An 18,406-nucleotide genomic window follows, 5' to 3' on the forward strand; every position below is an offset into this window, starting at 1 on the left:
GATAATACATGGACTTGCGAGAAGTATCTAACGGAATATGGGGTTTTCATGAGATTTATGTTGTCTTTATTTGTACTTAATTATTCAGGGAATTATCCAGGGTCGTTTCTTGAGATGAGTAGCCCAACTCTTCCAGCTGACGACCAGACATCACTCACTGGCAGGCTCTAAAGTGTCTGGTTCCTCCTTTATACAAATAGATCACAACGATCAATAATGTTTAGTATATGGAAAGAATATCCAATGTAATGTAACAAACTATTATACACCTAAAGAAATACAATTAACTTGGTATAAGATCCATTTAATTACGTCCTACTGCTTAGGCAGTGGTTCCACACTTCACCACTAGAGGTCACTGAACCCCAGTTGATCGGGATCCACAATAAAAAGACAACACACATCAACACGAGGCGTGTAAGATAGGCTCTTTAATATATAGAATACATTTGTTGGAACAAACAAAAACACGTTTGAAGTAGTGGTCTTACACGGTACAAATCTTTTAGAAATACCGTTTCTAAAAGTCGTGCAAGCTTACAAGTAAAACAATTTGTTAGAGTTTTTAGAAACGAGTTGATATCTGTGCAAGGTGTGTGCATTGCTTAGACTTCTTCAGACAAGAGCATTAAAACCGAAACTTCTTTAAAAGGATATTAAGGGCTGATATCAAACAATGTTAGTAGTGGTTTCTCCCAAATGTGAATATAGCAAACCAATCGACCCTGTGATAAAAACAAATGTGAATAAGGTTGCCATAAAGTAGTGAATTGAAGAGATGTCAGAAGTCATCAATAAACATCATTATTCACACTAAACCAACAGAGTTTCAGATTGCGTACAGTTTGGATGTTGCAACTGACCAATTATTTGAAAACATTGTTTCTTTGTAGCAAACTATATAATAATTAAATATAAGGCTGCCTAAAAAACTGAACTAGTTTAGTTAAGATGTCTGGCCTTCCAGCAGCTGGGACGGGACCTACTGGGTTTAGCTTGAAGCAAGGTCACAAACTCCCTGGGGCTTGGTTCTGCAGACAGGTTCTGCAGAAGAAGAAGGTTCACCACTCCACCAGGGGGCGACGGCAGCCAGAATAGGACTCCTCCGAGACCCAACGCTACAGCAACAGACCACTCAGACCAAGCACCCAGACCAGAGGTCAACCCACCAAGGCCCTCCTACCAGCTGTACCCAGCAGCCATCATAAGAGACAGACTCAGTTAGAGACTTGTACAACTGAACACCACTAGCCTGACTTAACCCAACGACATCTTCTCTCTTCTCCATCACAAGCACGTCTTCATCCCACCTTAAAACCTGCTTCCGGATCCTTCAAGAAAAACGTCCCGCGGGGTTAGAATGCTCTACCCCTAACCACGTACCTCCCTGATCAACAGGGAGTGTCTTATGAACACGTTGTGTGATCCTAGATGAGAAGTAGACTAATAAACAACACACTCTTAACAAAACACACAAACTCGTTCGTACGCCACCTCAGTGAAGCAGAACCGCGGACTGTGCAAACTTCTGCTCCTGTTGTATTCATTCATCCTGGAATCCAAGATCTAAAGTCAGCTTTGAATTTGCGAGTGGAATCCTAATAAAACACATTTGGGTTGAAATGTCAACATTTCAACCGATTAAAGCTATAAAAGACGTGATGCATGTGATGACTGGGGGGGGGGGGGGGGGGGGGGGGGGGGGGTGTTTACATCAGACATCGACACATCTGGGAAAGATAAAGTGCAAACCGGAACACCTAGGAACAGACAGAGAGACCAGGAGGAGATAGATGGGCCACTTTCTCCAGGTCAGTATGGAGTGGTTGAAGTTCTGGTGGCGCTGGGGCCCCCTGGGACCCCCTGGGGCCCTAGTGGCTCTCAATCACCACCGGCTCGTAACCTCCAGCTGAGACCCTGAGGGAGGAGAGGACCAGATTTATTCATGTTTAACGGAACTAAAAGAAAGAAGGTGAGACAGGGGGAGGTGGAGAAGACCAAAGGTGGAGGACGAGAGGAAGGGAGGAAGGAGGAGAAGGTGGAACAAGAGAGTGGAGGAGGTGGAGGAAGAGAGGGAGGAGGAGAAGGTGGAAGAAGAGAGAGTGGAGGAGGAGGAGAAAGAAGAGGTGGTCCTAACCGGTTTCCGAGGTGTACGCCACTGAGTGCCGTCGTTCCATCTTTGTTGACAAACAGACGCAAATTGCTGTCTGTAAAGGAAAGAGGGTTTTAATGGTTACTTAACCTATCCTGTCATATATCATATCATAAACCATCATAACCCATCATAAGCTATCACAACCGACTCCGTCCAAGGTCATTCTTGGGTGCATCACATCAAGGTAAATGGTAAATGGACTGCAGCACTTTCCTAACCAGAGGCCACTCAAAGCACTTTACAACATTGCCTAACATTCACGCACACATTCACACACCGACGGCGGTGACAGACACGCAGGGCGACAGCCAGCTCGTCGGGAGCAGTCAGGGCGAGGTGTCTCACTCAGGGCCACCTCAACACTTCGGAGCCGGGGATCAAACCAGCAACCTTCAGCAAACATGAGCCAAATGCCGCCCCTCAACATCTAAAAAATAATGTTGTGAAGGGACGAGATGCGACCACTTCAAACCATCAGGTCTGATCACCTTCCGTGTTGTTGACGTCCTCGAAGTTGTGGCTCTGGACGATCTTGTCCACAATGTCGTCGGCGTCCATGCGGGTGTCGTTGACCCAAGAGAGATGACTCTCCACAGAGTCCTGCTTTCTCCTGGAGGACAAGACACAGCAGCACGCTGTTACAGTCTGCTGGAGGAGAGGACACAGTAGCACTCTGTTACAGTCTGCTGGAGGAGAGGACACAGCAGCACTCTGTTACAGTCTGCTGGAGGAGAGGACACAGCAGCACTCTGTTACAGTCTGCTGGAGGAGAGGACACAGCAGCACTCTGTTACAGTCTGCTGGAGGAGAGGACACAGCAGCACTCTGTTACAGTCTGCTGGAGGAGAGGATTGGGAATGACTAAGTAAGGGGAGGTCAACTAGGAGATGACTATGTAATATAAAGTTAACTAGGAGATTACTATGTAAGGTAAAGTCAACTAGGAGATGACTATGTAATGTAAAGCTAACTAGGAGATGACTATGTAAAGTAAAGTTAACTAGGTATGAAGCTTATCTTCGGCCCTCAGCATGTGGTCTCGTACTGACAACCGAAACACAGCCGTCTGAGATTCAGTCAACAGCCCTCTAACTCTAACTAGAGATGAGTTGGTAAGGTGAGGTCGACGAAGAAGGTGAAGATAAACAGGTATGGTTTAAGTTTACAAGCTGATGCAAGGTTGGTCAGGTGCATTGAGGTTAATTATGTATGGTGAGGTTAACTGTGTATGGTGAGGTTAACTAGGTTTGGTAAGGTTGACTAGGTAATGTAAGGTTGACTAGGTATGATGAGGTTAACTAGGTATGGTGAGGTTGACTAGGTAGGGTGAGGTTGACTAGGTAGGGTGAGGTTGACTAGGTAGGGTGAGGTTGACTAGGTATGGTGAGGTTGACTAGACATGGTGAGGTTAACTAGGTATAGGGAAGTAACTAGGTATGGTGAAGTAACTAGGTTTGGTGAGGTTAACTAGGTATGGTGGAGTAACTAGGTACGGTGAAGTAACTAGGTATGGTGAGGTTAACTAGGTATGGTGACCTAACCAACTCAAAGATTAGTTGGTTAGGTGAAGTTGACTAGTTCTACCTGGAGAGTCGGCTGGGGGGCAGGCAGGGCCTGGGGGGTCTTGGGGGCCGGTCCCCGTCAGCAGTAGGGAGGTCACTGGTCCCCAGGGCCCCGCCCGAGGTGCTGCTCCCAGTGGACAGGTTCCTGCGGTGGGTCAGGTCGGACACACTGGAGGAGCACGAGTGTTCAGTACTGTAGCCTACACACACACAAACACACACACACACACACAGTTTAGTCCTAACTTCAACACACGCTAGCGGCCTCTACACACAATGGTAGGAGGAGGAGAGAGGGCCGAGGTAATAGGTAGGGCGGGGAGGAGGTGATGGTGTGGAGGAGGTAGAGGAGAAGTAAGAGGAGATTGAGGAGGGGGTGTGAGGAGGACATTGAGGAGGTGATGGAGGGGGGGGTGTGAGGAGGACATTGAGGAGGTGATGGAGGGGGGGGTGTGAGGAGGACATTGAGGAGGTGATGGAGGGGGGGGTGTGAGGAGAAGGAGGAGGTGATGATGAGGAGGAGTCGATGGTGAGAAGGAGGTGACTGTAGCGGAGAAGCACCTGAGATGCGGCTCTGTTGGCTGGCATAGCTGGAGTTGCGGGAGTGTCCTGACTGGAAGACCTCGGCCAGGGGAGAGAGGGGCGGCTCAGACTCCTCCATGAGGCCTGGAGGCAACACCACACACCCCGACATCAGTATCTAAATGATATTAGACTGAACTAGAACTCGACTACAAACAATATCGTAGTGATACCAAACATCTACAATCATAGCCAGTGAGCGACTAATGCCGCTTTTCCACTGCATGGTACCAGCTCGACACGACTCGACTCGACTCAGCTCGCATTTCTTGCGTTTCCACCGCGAAAACATGGTATCTGGTACCTGAAGTGGCTGCTTTTTCTAGTACCGCCTCGCTCTAGGTTCCAAGCGGCTGAGCCGATGCTAAAAGGTGACGTCGGCAGACGGCCGGCCACTGATTGGCCAGAGAGTGTGACAAAGTCACGAGAGCGACATGGCAACCATGCTGGTAACAGCCATAGCAGCGCCGCAGCCAACATATTCCACTTCTTCAACTTCTTCAACATGCTAGCTAATAATAGTAATGTTATCGATGTCCTCCATTGTTGTTATGTGGGTTCTGTCCATGTGTGGGTTGCGTAGGTGTTGTTTGCGTCGCGTACAAAAATACGTCACGGCCCTTTCGCGCAGCCGACCCCGCCCACGTCCAGGAGGTACTATTTGCGGTGGAAAACGACCCGTGCTGCTACCGTGTCGAGTCGTGTCGAGTCGTGTCGAGTCGAGTCGAGCTACATGTGCGGTGGAAAAGCGGCATAATAGACCCTGTTCACAGAGCTGTAATCATTACATAACTCTGGGTCTGTGATCCTACCCGAGCTGATGGGGGGTCTGGGCTTGGGGCCCCGGGCCAGGGGTCCTGTGGTGCCCGTGCCGCCCCCCTTACAGTCCAGCTGCAGGGTTGGCTCGCGGCCCGGGACCGAGATAGACTTGGCCGTGCTGGGAGGGCTAGCAGGAGAAAACATGAGTAGTCACTTCAGGGAACCTTAAATTATAAACCTTAACAGGACACCAGGAACATAAGCAGGATGACCCTTAACTTATCATATCTTAACCACCTTAAACCAAGTACAAATTTGACTAACTCAATATCCAGCAACAATACCATTGATATCCAACATTTTCCACATCTATCTTAATGATTTGATGATCTAGTTTACATCCATAAATCATCAGCAGTGTTTTTTATTAATAATCTATGAACTCCCTATGTCTATTTAGCAGATTAATTTGGCATGGCCCTGCACTTCGCTATTCCCATGTACAAGTCAATATTTTTGTCGGCAAGAGAATAGATGCTGACAGGTGAAGTTAATCAGTCTCTATCTGCAGTTTCCAGAGAAGTCAAATAAGGAACTCTTGGTCTTGGTTACACTTGTTATTCTCAGGGACAGGACTTGAGGTCATAAAAGACCAGCAAATAACAACAACAAAGGGGGCTCAAAGGAGAAAGGAGAAAACCATGAGCAGACTCACGTTTTAAAACACGGATCTCCTGACAGCAGTGTCATTCCGATGATCACCTGACAAACACACAGACTTACGTTTCGATTATATTGGAGACATACATTGTTATTTGTGACATACTGTATAACTCTTTTAAAATCTTTACATCTGTTATATGTTGTTATATTGGACGGATAGGTTATGCTAGGTATGTACGTTATACAGATTAACTTATCCTTAAAAGGGGCTTGTGGGTAAGGAAGTACCTTACCGCCAGTATGGAGTTGCCCAGGGGCTTGTGGGTAATGAAGTACCTTACCATCAGTATGGAGCTGCCCAGGGGCTTGTGGGTAATGTACCTTACCTTCGGTATGGAGTTGCCTGGGGGCTTGTGGGTAATGCATCTTACCTTCAGGATGGAGTTGTCCTGGCGGGTGTTCTTGGTATCGTAGCCCTCCAGGAGACAGCAGCGCACTGCAGAGCCTGAGCCAGCAAACTCAGCCATGTTGAGGTCTGTGAAGCCCAGCTGTGGGGGGAGAGAGGAGCTGGCTTGAGAGCAAGACTGGAGGCGTTAAGGTGCACTCACTTGACACGCAGTTAGGTCCAATCCCATTTCTACCCCTTACCCCTTCGGGGTAAGGGGTAGAAATGGTAGAAATGGGATTGGGCCTTGGAAACAAGCTAGGTATGGAATTGTGTTCTCAAGCACGGCACTTATAAAAACACACATAAAATCACCAACAGCTTAGAAAATGATGTCTTCATTGACTCTGCTGCAAATCTATTGGTTGGCGTGTTGCTTCGTGTGAGGAGCAAGGTCAAGGATTAAATGGTTTCAGCTTCCAAGCGAGATCCCTCCGCTCTGAGTGGCCGAGGTTGGGCATGCAGTAGTAAAGACTTTATTGTCATTACACATGTCACAAGTACAGAGCAACGAAATTACCAAGCATGTTCGCTGCTCTAACCTATTGTACCGTCCTTACTAGGGATCGACCGATATGGATTTTTTAGGGCCGATACGATACCGATATTTTTTCATCAGCCTTAGCCGATACGCCGATACGCCGATACCGATATTTAGAGCCGATACTATTTTTTTTTTTTTTTTTTTTTGCTCCCTCAATCATAAAAATTACACTGATAACAAATGTTACAAGTATCAATTAAAAAAAAGGAACATTTATTGAACTTCAATATAAAAAACTATATTTAACAAATAGTAAAAACAGGTGAGGTAGAACAAGTAAAAAAAAAATAAATAAAAATAAAAATAAAAAAAACTGCGAAAATCGGCCGCGTATCGGCCGATACCGATACACGTAAAAAACGCGAATATCGGCCGATAATATCGGCCAACCGATATATCGGTCGATCCCTAGTCCTTACCCCTCCAGGGTATGTTGTGGGTTCACATTGCTTTTATGGGGAAGTGTGAGCTCTCTACCACGGTCAAATCATATCAGAATACTGAACTCTCTTTTATGGCATGGAGCAGACTCCTGAGGAATGAGGAGTCTGAGAAACCTCAACATCAACTCTTTCTCCTCCTCCTGTCTCCCTCGCCTCCTCCTGGTCTCTCTTTCTCCTCCTCCTGGTCTCTCCCTCTCCTCCTCCTCCTCCTATCTCCCTTGCCTCCTCCTGGTCTCTCTTTCTCCTCCTCCTGTCTCCCTCGCCTCCGCCTGGTCTCTCTTTCTCCTCCTCCTGGTCTCTCCCTCTCCTTCTCCTGGTCCCTCCCTCTGGTCTCTCCCTTTCCTACTCCTGGTCTCTCCCTCACCACCACCTCCTGCTCTGCCTCTCCGGATCTTTCCTGGTATCTCTTTCTCCTGGTCTCTCCCTCTCCTCCACCTCCTGCTCTCCCTCTCCTGCTCTGTTTAAACACAGGAGGGCCCATCCTCTTCCCAGAAGGAAGACGGAGGCTGTATTTATATTTAGCTGAAGGAAGTGTAGAAGCAGAGAGCAGGAAGGAGGAAGTGGTTCTTTTCCATCGCCGACCTGAAGTGATCAACAAGCCCTCCCGGCCTCAGCAGAGGCCCACCTAGCTCACTACCCCCCACACGGCACCAAGGAGGCTGGTACCAGCTACGGGATGTTTAGCCCATCCCTCAGTGTTGACAGAACACATGTTCAGGAGTAGATGTTTGTCCAGAAGTTCACAGAGATGTGCTAATATTTGGATGTTCGTGTTTGTTAGCATTTGAAGGTATTTGCGTTAGGCGTGCGTTGCCGAGTGATCCACTATGTTTGGAGAGCAGTGGGCTAATAGGTCCCTCAAAGACAAACAATCTCACCTTCGTATACGCCTTCCCTCCCTTGAGTTCCTGCATAGGAAAAAACACAGAAAAAAGCTGAGTTACGCCAATTACAGGTCAATTACATAGCTCTAGTTACAGAGCTATAGTTACAGAGGTATAGTTACAGAGCTCTAGAACTCTAGTTACAGAGCCTAGTTCAAGAGATATTGTTACAGATCTCTAGGTCAAGAGCTCTAGAGCTCTAGTTCAAGAGATCTAGTAACAGAGCTCTAGAGTTCTAGTTCAAGAGCTCTTAGGAGGAGCTCTCAGAGTTTAGGGCTCTAGTTACAGAGCTTGGAACTCTAGTTACAGAGCTCAGTTGACAGCTCTAGTTAAACATTCTCGTTACACAGCCCTATCACTGGTGCTCTAGATACACAGCTCTAGTTATGGTTGCAGGTTTAATTTCCTAAACAGCACTGACATCAAATGTGCAACTTCACCCATAGTGGACCTAATTTCCTGTTGACATTTGCTACCTGAAAGACCAACATAACCAACAGACCACTTAGGTTGGAGCCTTTGTGTCCAGTTTTATGTAACAGCCATGTGTTCTCCAGCTACAGATTATTCCTAAGAACCGCCGTCAGGCTATCAGGCTGCTGTAGCGCTCCTGATTAGGTGAATTCCACACGTTGCTGAGGAACAGGCCTCATTCTTCAGGCATGTGGAGGCGCCGGGTGAGGACAAGCCGACACACGCAGGAAGGCCACAATAAGCCCTCTATACACACACACCAAATACACCGATAGGCCTTCATGGGATGTTCATGTCGGTGTGTGTGTGTGTGTGTGTGTGTGTGTGTGTGTGTGTGTGTGTGTGTGTGTGTGTGTGTGTGTGTGTGTGTGTGTGTGTGTGTGTGTGTGTGTGTGTGTGTGTGTGTGTGTGTGTGTGTGTGTGTGTGGTCTACCTTCCTAACAGACACTCTGCAGACGGAGGGGTCCAGCACGCCGGTGTGAGGGTTGGCGTTCATCTTACATACGAAGGAGAACCTCTTTCTCCATCGAACACAGTTCTCCTGCACCTCGACTCTGTGGAACCAGAGATTCACACGTTTGGTCATGTACCCCCTCTAACATACAACTTTAAAAACACACAACTAGAGGTACCTTGGTCTTTGAGGTTCCCCTCTATAAACAGGAGGGTGAAGAGAGGCAGAAAAGTGGGTTCTAGAAGAGCATGAGCAGCACCAAGCAAAGGATCCCAGGTGGGAATCGAACCTGCGGTCGATACAAGGAACGTTGTCTGAGCTTGACCTCTAGTTTGCTTGCTAACAAGAGCTGGTTAAAACAGTAGTTCATGAGTTATAGTGGTAACAACGCAGTTCATAAGTTATAGTGGGAGTACTACATCTCATAAGCTACAGTGGGAATACAGCAGTTCATACTCACCATACTGCCTGAGAAGGCACTATCACTGTCAAATCTGTCCCTGGGAAAAGTAACGTTGCGCCTAATTGAAAACGGAACTACGTTTTGTTACCATATTTTCAGCAACTGCGCGTACTTACTGGTCACACGGTAATGTCAAAATCCCTACCTCAGCGCAAATTCACACAGTGTACTTCTTATACGTACACCTAGGCCTGTCACGATAACAAATTTTTCTGGGCGATTAATTGCCCCAGGAATTATTGCGATAAGCGATAATATTGCCGTTTTTCAACTAATATAATGATAAAGTAGGCCTACACCCTTTCGAAGATCAATAAACCTTTATTTTTAAAGAACACTGGAACTGGCCGTCTGGAAGACATTTAAAATATCCAGAATAAATTAACAAAACTACGGAAGCCGAGAACGGCCATCGATTATTATTTTTTTTTATGCACTGCTATCTCGTGATAACGACTTATTATCTCGTTTTCTCGATATAACAAAGGTCGTTTTCTCGTGATAACGAATTAATTATCTCGTTTTCTCGATATAACAAAGGTCGTTTTCTCGTGATAACGAATTAATTATCTCGTTTTCTCGATATAACAAAGGTCGTTTTCTCGTGATAACGAATTAATTATCTCGTTATCTCGATATAACAGACAGACTTTTGGCGCTGGTTAATGTGATCGTGCTGATTTCAGCCTACGAGAGCTTCCACTGTCTGATCCAGGTGTGTCCCAGGGAGGTGAAAATGGCAGATCACATTATTGATCAACGCATCAGGACCTACTTCAACCAACACAGGCAGAAATTGCATTGTGCCGGAAAAAAACGGAGGGATTATCTCGTTATCACGAGAAAACGAAGGGGAAAAAATACCTCGTTATCACGAGAAAACGATCTTTGTTATATCGAGATAACGAGATAATAAGTCGTTATCACGAGATAACAGTGCATAAAAAAATAAAATAATCGAAGGCCGTTCTCGGCTTCCGTACAAAACAACCAAAAACAATCTATTATTAACAAAAAATGCTCTTGAATAAAAACCAAACACCACCAAAAACAATAAATAAAGTTGAAACACTAAATAAAAAGGATGTAAACACGATTGCGCCAGGACTCCGCCTCCCACACAGACAATGCAACAAGTTAGTAGCCGCGTTTACATGGCACATCTGATCCGCATAGATTTCTATGCGCCATAGATCTGTTCCTAAAATGTGTTCCGAATGTACTGTATACATGGCAGTAACAAAAGTGTCCGTTCTGTCTCTCGCGCACACCTGACACATCTCTGGACCGGCAGCGACATAATGGATGTCTTATCACTATCAGGGATTTTAAATTTGATTTTAATGAAAACACAGCAGGAGAGAGCTTTTCTCTGCCTGCTCCTTCAATTAAGAAGGAGGAGGACAGCGCAGCAACGTCAATTTCTCGTCAGATCTTTATATTTACCGCCGCAAACAAGAGGAATTTGGATCCTGCAGCCAAGACTGGTGGGAGAGAGTGGTCTTACAGGAATTTAGTGAACAGGAATCCTCGAAGGTCCATTTGCGAACTACTGCATCTGCCATCTCTCTAAGTTAAGTAGTATTTTAACGTTCAGCCTGCAAAAGTACCAGTAGTAGCCTACTCATTTACAGTTACCTCGGACGCGCGCGGACACTACGATACGCGAACACATCATTAATAAACACCCATGTCCCGTCGCTTAGCAACCGGACACGCTTACCGGACTACATTAACGGAGTGATAACAAAGACGTGAATCAGGCAATAAATCCACTTTCCTTGACAGCGGTGAAGTTCGGTGTGCTTAAAAGTATCGACGGAGCTCAGTGGACCAATTGCGAACTACTGCGGCTGCTCTAAGTTAAACCCCAATCTATTCGGAATAAGTGCATACATGGCGATTAAAACGGACTAAACCACCTCTATGCCGAACAGATAATTGTATTCCGAATGAGGCGTATACATGATCATTTTCTGTTCCGCATAGAAATCTATGCGGAACAGATGTGTCCATGTCAACGCGGCTACTGACACTTGACGAGGGGGTTTACTCGTTGTGCCCTGTAATTATGAGCCGGAGCCCGATTTCAACCCGACATTTGTTACTTAAGCCGCGAACACACCAAGCGCGTACCTCGCGTACCATGTACGCGCGTAACGCAGCTAAAATGTTGCTTGACCATTTTGTGTCAAAAATGGTCAGATACGCGCGTAACGCGCGTAGATGAGACCGCCCAAAACTCCCCCCCCCCCCCCAGCCTGTGGCTGCGCTGGATTTAGGAGTCCGAGGAAGGAAACCCAAACGCCGCCGTGTTTGGGTGGATGATAGAGTTTGGATCGGGTTAGATTAAATAATCTCGGATATAAATAACCATAATCGGGTTAAATAACTTCACATGGTGTGTCTGGTGTGTTTCCAGCATTCGTAGTGTTGATCAGCAGAGAAATAGTCCGCCAAGACGTTGAGGTTGCTTAGCAATCAGAGACTCTGTCCATGCAAGTGAACGGAGCGTTCACTCTTCGTCATAACTATCAAACCAAACATCCTCCACATTCACCGAGCGAACCTTATGAAAGTAAAATGCACATTTCTCGCTAGAAATGTTTCCACAAACGCATTTAATGGCGTAACTATGTTAATATTTCCACCCAGAATAAAGAAAGTTGCCGGCCGTGGCTGCCATGGACATGGCTGCGCTGGAGTCCGAGGTAGGAAACCCAAACGCCGCCGTGTTTGGGTGATAGAGTTTAGATCGGGTTAGATTAAATAATCTCGGATATAAATAACAATAATCGGCTTAAATAACTTCACATGGTGTGTCTGGTGTGTTTCCAGCATTCGTAGTGTTGATCAGCAGATATATAGTCCGCCAAGACGTTGAGGTTGCTTAGTAACCAGAGACTCTGTCCATGCAAGTGAACGGAGCGTTCCCTCTTCGTCATAACTATCAAACCAAACATCCTTCACATTCACCGAGCGAACATTATGAAAGTAAAATGCACATTTCTCGCTAAAAATGTTTCCATAAAAGCATTTGATGGCGTAACTATGTTACTATTTCCACACAGAATAAAGAAAGATGCCGTATGCTTCTGTCCAAGCTCACTACTCTCTGCCAGTGACGTCGGGTCAAGCTCAACGCTGATTGGCTATTGCGGCGCGTTACTCGCGTAAAAAGTTCAATTTTTTGAACTCCTCGTACGCGCGTATATGTACGCGCGTATATATACGCGCGTATATATAGGCGCCTCATACGCACCTAACGCGAGTAAAATGTTGCTTATACGCATGTAACGCTCGTACGCGTCTCATACGCGCGTAAACCAATGGTTCCCTATGGAAAAATTGCCGATTTCATACGCGTGATACGCGGGTAACGCTTTTGGTGTGGCCGTACCTTTAGGCCTACCCTGCAAAATATGTATAATATATATAAATATACATAATTCATAGAACGCCGGTCACCATCGGGAAAATAAGCCCCGACAGGGCGAACAGGCGACCGACGCGCAGCGGAGGTGTCTTGCTTCACCCTGAAGGGGCTTATTTTAGATAATGACCGGCGACGTTCTATACTACATCATCCCGCTTATTACAAGGCTACTTGCCAAGACGAAAAAATAACTTCACATGGTGTGTCTTTTTACAATTTATTCGTTAGCAGCATTCGTGGTGTTGATCAGCAGAGAAATAGTCCTTCAAAGACGTTGACGTTGCTTAGCAAACGAAGACGCTGGGGTTGACAAGTTACCGGACTATCTATGCAATTGAACGGAGCTTTCCACGGCATTGAGAAGACCCGTGTAATAAAGGCCTATAATATTTCTGTTTATGGCACAGATTTCTTCTCAGATCAGGCCAATAAAGCAATGATTTAAAAAAAAGATTGCGAATGGAAATTATTGCGGCCGGCAAAAAATGATCGCTCATTTTAATTTATCGCGCAATTAATTGATTTATTGCATATCGCGACAGGCCTACGTACACCCCTTGAAAACAGCAGTTCATAAGCCATAGTGGGAGTACTGCAGTTCAGAAGTTATAGTGGGAATACAACAGCTCATAAATTATAGTGGGAAGTGGTACAGAAGTTCATACGTAATAGTGCTACTGCTAGTATCACTATAGTAGGCTATTACTGCTCATAAGTTATAGTGGCTGCCGGAACCCTCGGCAGCAGGCAGTGGCAGTGGGCAGCACAGAAGCTCATGTACTTCAGGGAGTCAAAGCCAAAGTCTCGTTGTGGAAATACCCGAGATGTCAGAGAACCAACGTGCTATGCGCCATAACACCAACAGCAGAACGGTTATCCAAATAACAAAGAAGTGTACAACGCGCGCACGCACGCACGCACGCACACACACACACACACACACACACACACACACACACACACACACACACACACACACACACACACACACACACACACACACACACACACACACACACACACACACACACACACACACACACCACGGCAGGTGCTGATTGACTGCGTTCACGAATAAACCTCCGTTCCAAGCCTACTCACTGTTAGAAGAGCTGTAGGCAAAGTAGCCTCATCAGAGACTCTACTTAAACAGCAATGTCTCAGAGCTTGGCCTCTTTACTCTTTTGTCAACAGCTCCTGCCTTTCTCTACGCGCAGTATCACAAAACAATACGTAATGTCGGGTCGCCATGGTTGTTGGCCTATAGTGGGGGGTTCCGTTTCCTTTAATATTGCATAATTTCCAATAACTCCCGCTCAGCCACTCGTAGCTTACGCGTGCCCGTGACGAGTGTGACTCTAACCTTAGGGGTAGTAGCAGGATTTGATACAATTAAATTCAAAAACGGTGGTGAAAGAAAAAAAAAGTTCACTGTATCTGGCCCTTTACATTTAAGCCAACAGATGTAGATATTCGACATTCAAAAAAATAAAAAATGATACAACTTCAGAAAAATCTGGCGGGCCAGATATTATGTCTGGCGGGCCAGTTATGGCCCGCCGGCCGCCAGTTGCCGACCCCTGCTTTCAGATCCAGCTTCCAATTCTCTGGACTCTAACTCCTACCCGGGTAAACGGGGCTGGTTCTGTGTAAACTGGGTACAACATTGCATATGTGTATGGGTTATACGATTATTTACAGTTATTAATAATCAATAGTTCACCTGAGAGTATACTAGACTTTAGTTGTCACTTAATTGTCAATCAGACATTGAACGTCGTGGACAAGTTTCACAGTAAAAAAAAAACAGACTGGCTGGCTAAACCAAGGGGTGCAGCAGACCTCCACAGGAATGGAGCGTGTGGCTGTGGGAGTTAAACTGTTGACGTCTCCCAGTAAGCCCAGAGAACCATAACAACAAGCCTGTTGCATAAGACCCCCCCGGGAGACCCCTCAGACTACAGTACCAGAAACACATGATGGAGATTACTCAACTACGATCAGCTAACAGCCAGGATAGGCATGGTAAAGGGCCGTCTGCAACACAGTACGACCTTCCTACAAGTCTGTGTACAGGTATCGCAGGTCATGTACACAACTTGCAGAGCCACAGTACACACACACACACACACACACACACACACACACACACACACACACACACACACACACACACACACACACACACACACACACACACACACACACACACACACACACACACACACACACACACACACACTCCTCTGTCCAGATGGCTTTATTCAGACGCCATGGCAACAGAGCATGCCTTGTAGCTCTGGCAAGCTACTGCCAAGAACGTGCACAGGGTGGGAGGGGGGAGAAGAGCGTATGAACACAACTGATCTCTCGGACATGGTTGCTATTGTTTTCCTTGGTTTGGATCCTCGACCTGTTGCCACAACACACATCTTGGTGGCTGTAAGGTTTAGTGCCTTGCTAATAGACAATACCCCCCCCCCCCCTTTAGAGGGGCAAGGTTTGGATTCCAAGGATATACAGTCATAAAGACTAACTTCGTAAAGAGCATTTGTCATCGCAGGGAAACAAGCTCAACACCAACAACACCTGATGGGACTCAGGAGTCTGATTGGCAGAGTTGCTGCAAGCAGGAAGTTGGTTTTAACAGGCTGGACAAACAGCAGAGGAGCAGCTACATGATCTAACCTCCTCCCATATATGCCAACTCCTCCCATATCTCCCACCTCCTCCCATATCTGCCACCACCTCCCATATCTCCCACCTCATCCAGGGTCTCCCATCTCCTCCGTGGACTTTCTTTTCCTTTCCCCATCTCCCCACCTCCTCCTGTATCTCCCACCAGGGGGAGGAGGTGGGAGTCAGAAAACAGGAAACAGCTGGTGAACAGCCCTGTCACCCTTAACTTTCCTCACTGCAAACTCTCCTCTTTTCACTCATTACACATGCCTCCTCTCCCACCACTCCTACTCCTAAACCCGCTCCCCCCTTCTGAACCAACCCAACCTCACACTGACCACCCGCCAAATGTTATTATCACATGTTGTCCACCTCAGCACCTTAACCTGCTTCATCACTTGGCTTTACCACCGCCAGCCTCATATACCTAGAGAGAGCTGTAGATACTTACTGTAATATAACCTATAAAGATACTACTCATATACGATACCAGAGGCTTTTATCAGAGCCATATTTAAACAACTCACTGCATATATCCACATATGGTAACCTTGGACAATTTCTTTGAATTGTGGGAGCTGCAGTTCCACATGGCACAGCAGTGTCTGTTGGCGTTTTAAGCGATGTTTGACCACACCAGGCGACCACACAACAGCAACCCACCAGGGTCACCATAACGTAGGTCGTGACCACTTCAGATGACCACATCACTGTTCTAGCAACACACCAGGCGACCACCAACAATCAAAGTCATGTTTCAATCATGTTTTCTAGAATAGACCACTTCTTTCTGGAGTTAGTCAGAAACAGATCTTACGATAGCATCTATTGAAGTGCTCGCTTGGACTCATGTCACTTGTTATGTGTCAGGTTACTTCTGTGACTTTTTCTCCCGTCCTGTCTTTTTTTTTTTTTCTCTTAACCGGGACTTGGAAAATCCGGTCGAAATTTGAGGTCAGCAGTTTTCCAAACGATTATCATATCAACCTCTTCCTGTCAGGGCTGATTAGAATGGCTTCAACCCAGAGCTAGTCACCATATATCTAGTTAACCTAGATAAATAAGGTACCATGGGATCTAACCCACATAGATCTGGGTAATGCTGTCAGATACTTAGTGGAGTATCCTATCAGTATCTGCTGTGTACTGATAAACCAGAACAGTGGCTCTGTACTGCTGTGTGACCGAAGAGAGGGAGAGCCAGTGGCCGCCTCCATGTTGAGGTCTGGGATCCTAGACAAAGGGGAGGACTGTGATGACGGCCTGGTCATCTCCCCTCACACCTCCCCCACTGAGACAGGCCTTTTTAAAACACACACACACACACACACACACAGACACACACACACACACACACACACACACACACACACACACACACACACACACACACACACACACACACACTAACTAGGATATGTCTGAAAGGTAACATTAGAGTACAATCACCACTGAGCTTAGTTTCGGTTTTTTTCACTGTGCCACATTTGCTGACATTTTTTAAAACAAAACACATACAGAATTCCTTTCAATGTTTTTCACTCACTGCCTGACTTAGTTATAGTTAATCCTAATTGTCTGTCTCTCTCTACCAGTCTGTTCGTTTCTCAACCTGTCTGTCCCTCTCCTCTCATTGTCTGCCTCTCTCTACCTTCATGTCTATTTTCCTTCCCTTATCTTTGTATCTATGGTAGAAGACTCATCCAAAACTCTTGGGTTAGAGGAGGTCACTTCAGTTATGTGTGTGTTGGTATGTTTGTCTGTATCGCCTAGGATCTCCAGGTGACCTCTGACCCCCATCTCAATAACAATAACACTACTCGCCTTACATCACATACTGGATCCGACTGCCTGGGATTAGGGTAAGGAACTTTGTAGAGTTAGGTCAAGGTTCTTTAGTTTTGGTGAACGTTCATTTCAGTTACGATGGAACCGTTTAGGGGTTTCTAAAGGAAAACATATACACGTCCAGATTCAACCTCAATCAAATGACCAAAATAAAGAAAACTGAGTGTTATAAAGACAGGCCTATACTTAAGACTCCGGCGACGCCCCCGCCAGTAAAAACCTTAAATAAACTATAATTCATCATCTAAAAATACATCACAGTCAAAAGGGAATAGGGTCATCTCAGTCATGCAGCATATAAAGGAATTATTAAATTACCTTCTACTGTTAAGAGATTTAATGCGGTGTGAAGGATAGTTATAGTCATGGTTACCTCGAGGAAGTTGCCACAAATTCTCCCTCCAGCAGCCGCAGTTTGCAGAACAGAACCCCGTTGACGAAGGGCACCGCCGTCAGCTCCTCCAGGGTGAGCTGCGTCTGGAACTTGAATTTCTTCTTCTTGACGAAAAACGCCATCACCGCCCTGTATTATTAAAGATGGGAGGCTAGTACTCTGAAAACTGAGAAAAAGTGGTAACGGAGCGTCGCTGCTGTCACTTCATGTCTTCATCCGAACAGTTCACGGATGATTCAGCGGGGTGGTTCTGCAAACGGAGTACAAAGTAAAGGAGTTACAAACTATACTGGGTACAAGGAAGCATAGTTAAAAAGAGCTACAGGAGAAAGGCTTAGTGGATTAATGTTACAGTCGTACCTGTAGACGCGGATCGTGGAGGATTGAGGCGAGAACCATGGCAAACGGAGGCAAGATTGGCTCTTTCAGTGCTGACGGGAACTTGGGTCTTGGACTCTTCCCCAGCGATAGGAGGACACGACGCCCCCTGGTGGCCGAGAGGAGGACACGACGCCCCCTAGTGGCCGAGAGGAGGAAACGACGCCCCCTGGTGGCCGAGAGGGGTACACGACACCCGCCTGGTGGCCGAGAGCAGGACACGACGCCCCCTGGTGGCCGCGG

At 46.4% G+C, this 18,406-nt stretch overlaps 1 protein-coding gene across 1 annotated transcript; it reads right to left on the bottom strand.

The window, feature by feature from the left end:
- Positions 1 to 408: 408 nt before the first annotated feature.
- Positions 409 to 18,303, bottom strand: eeig1a (estrogen-induced osteoclastogenesis regulator 1a). Its single transcript, XM_030357887.1, has 12 exons — positions 18,146 to 18,303; positions 17,765 to 18,035; positions 8,945 to 9,065; positions 8,032 to 8,061; positions 6,153 to 6,269; positions 5,774 to 5,820; positions 5,112 to 5,245; positions 4,279 to 4,383; positions 3,740 to 3,917; positions 2,644 to 2,765; positions 2,138 to 2,207; positions 409 to 1,917 (listed from the first exon to the last, which is right to left on the bottom strand). Exons 2-12 carry the CDS (start codon positions 17,905 to 17,907, stop codon positions 1,872 to 1,874), a joined length of 1,113 nt encoding a protein of 370 aa, XP_030213747.1. The 5' UTR covers positions 17,908 to 18,035; positions 18,146 to 18,303; the 3' UTR covers positions 409 to 1,871.
- Between the last annotated feature and the right edge of the window lie 103 nt (positions 18,304 to 18,406).

The sequence above is a fragment of the Gadus morhua genome, chromosome 6 (genome assembly GCF_902167405.1).
Source record: "Gadus morhua chromosome 6, gadMor3.0, whole genome shotgun sequence".
NCBI classification, from domain to species: Eukaryota; Metazoa; Chordata; class Actinopteri; order Gadiformes; family Gadidae; genus Gadus; species Gadus morhua.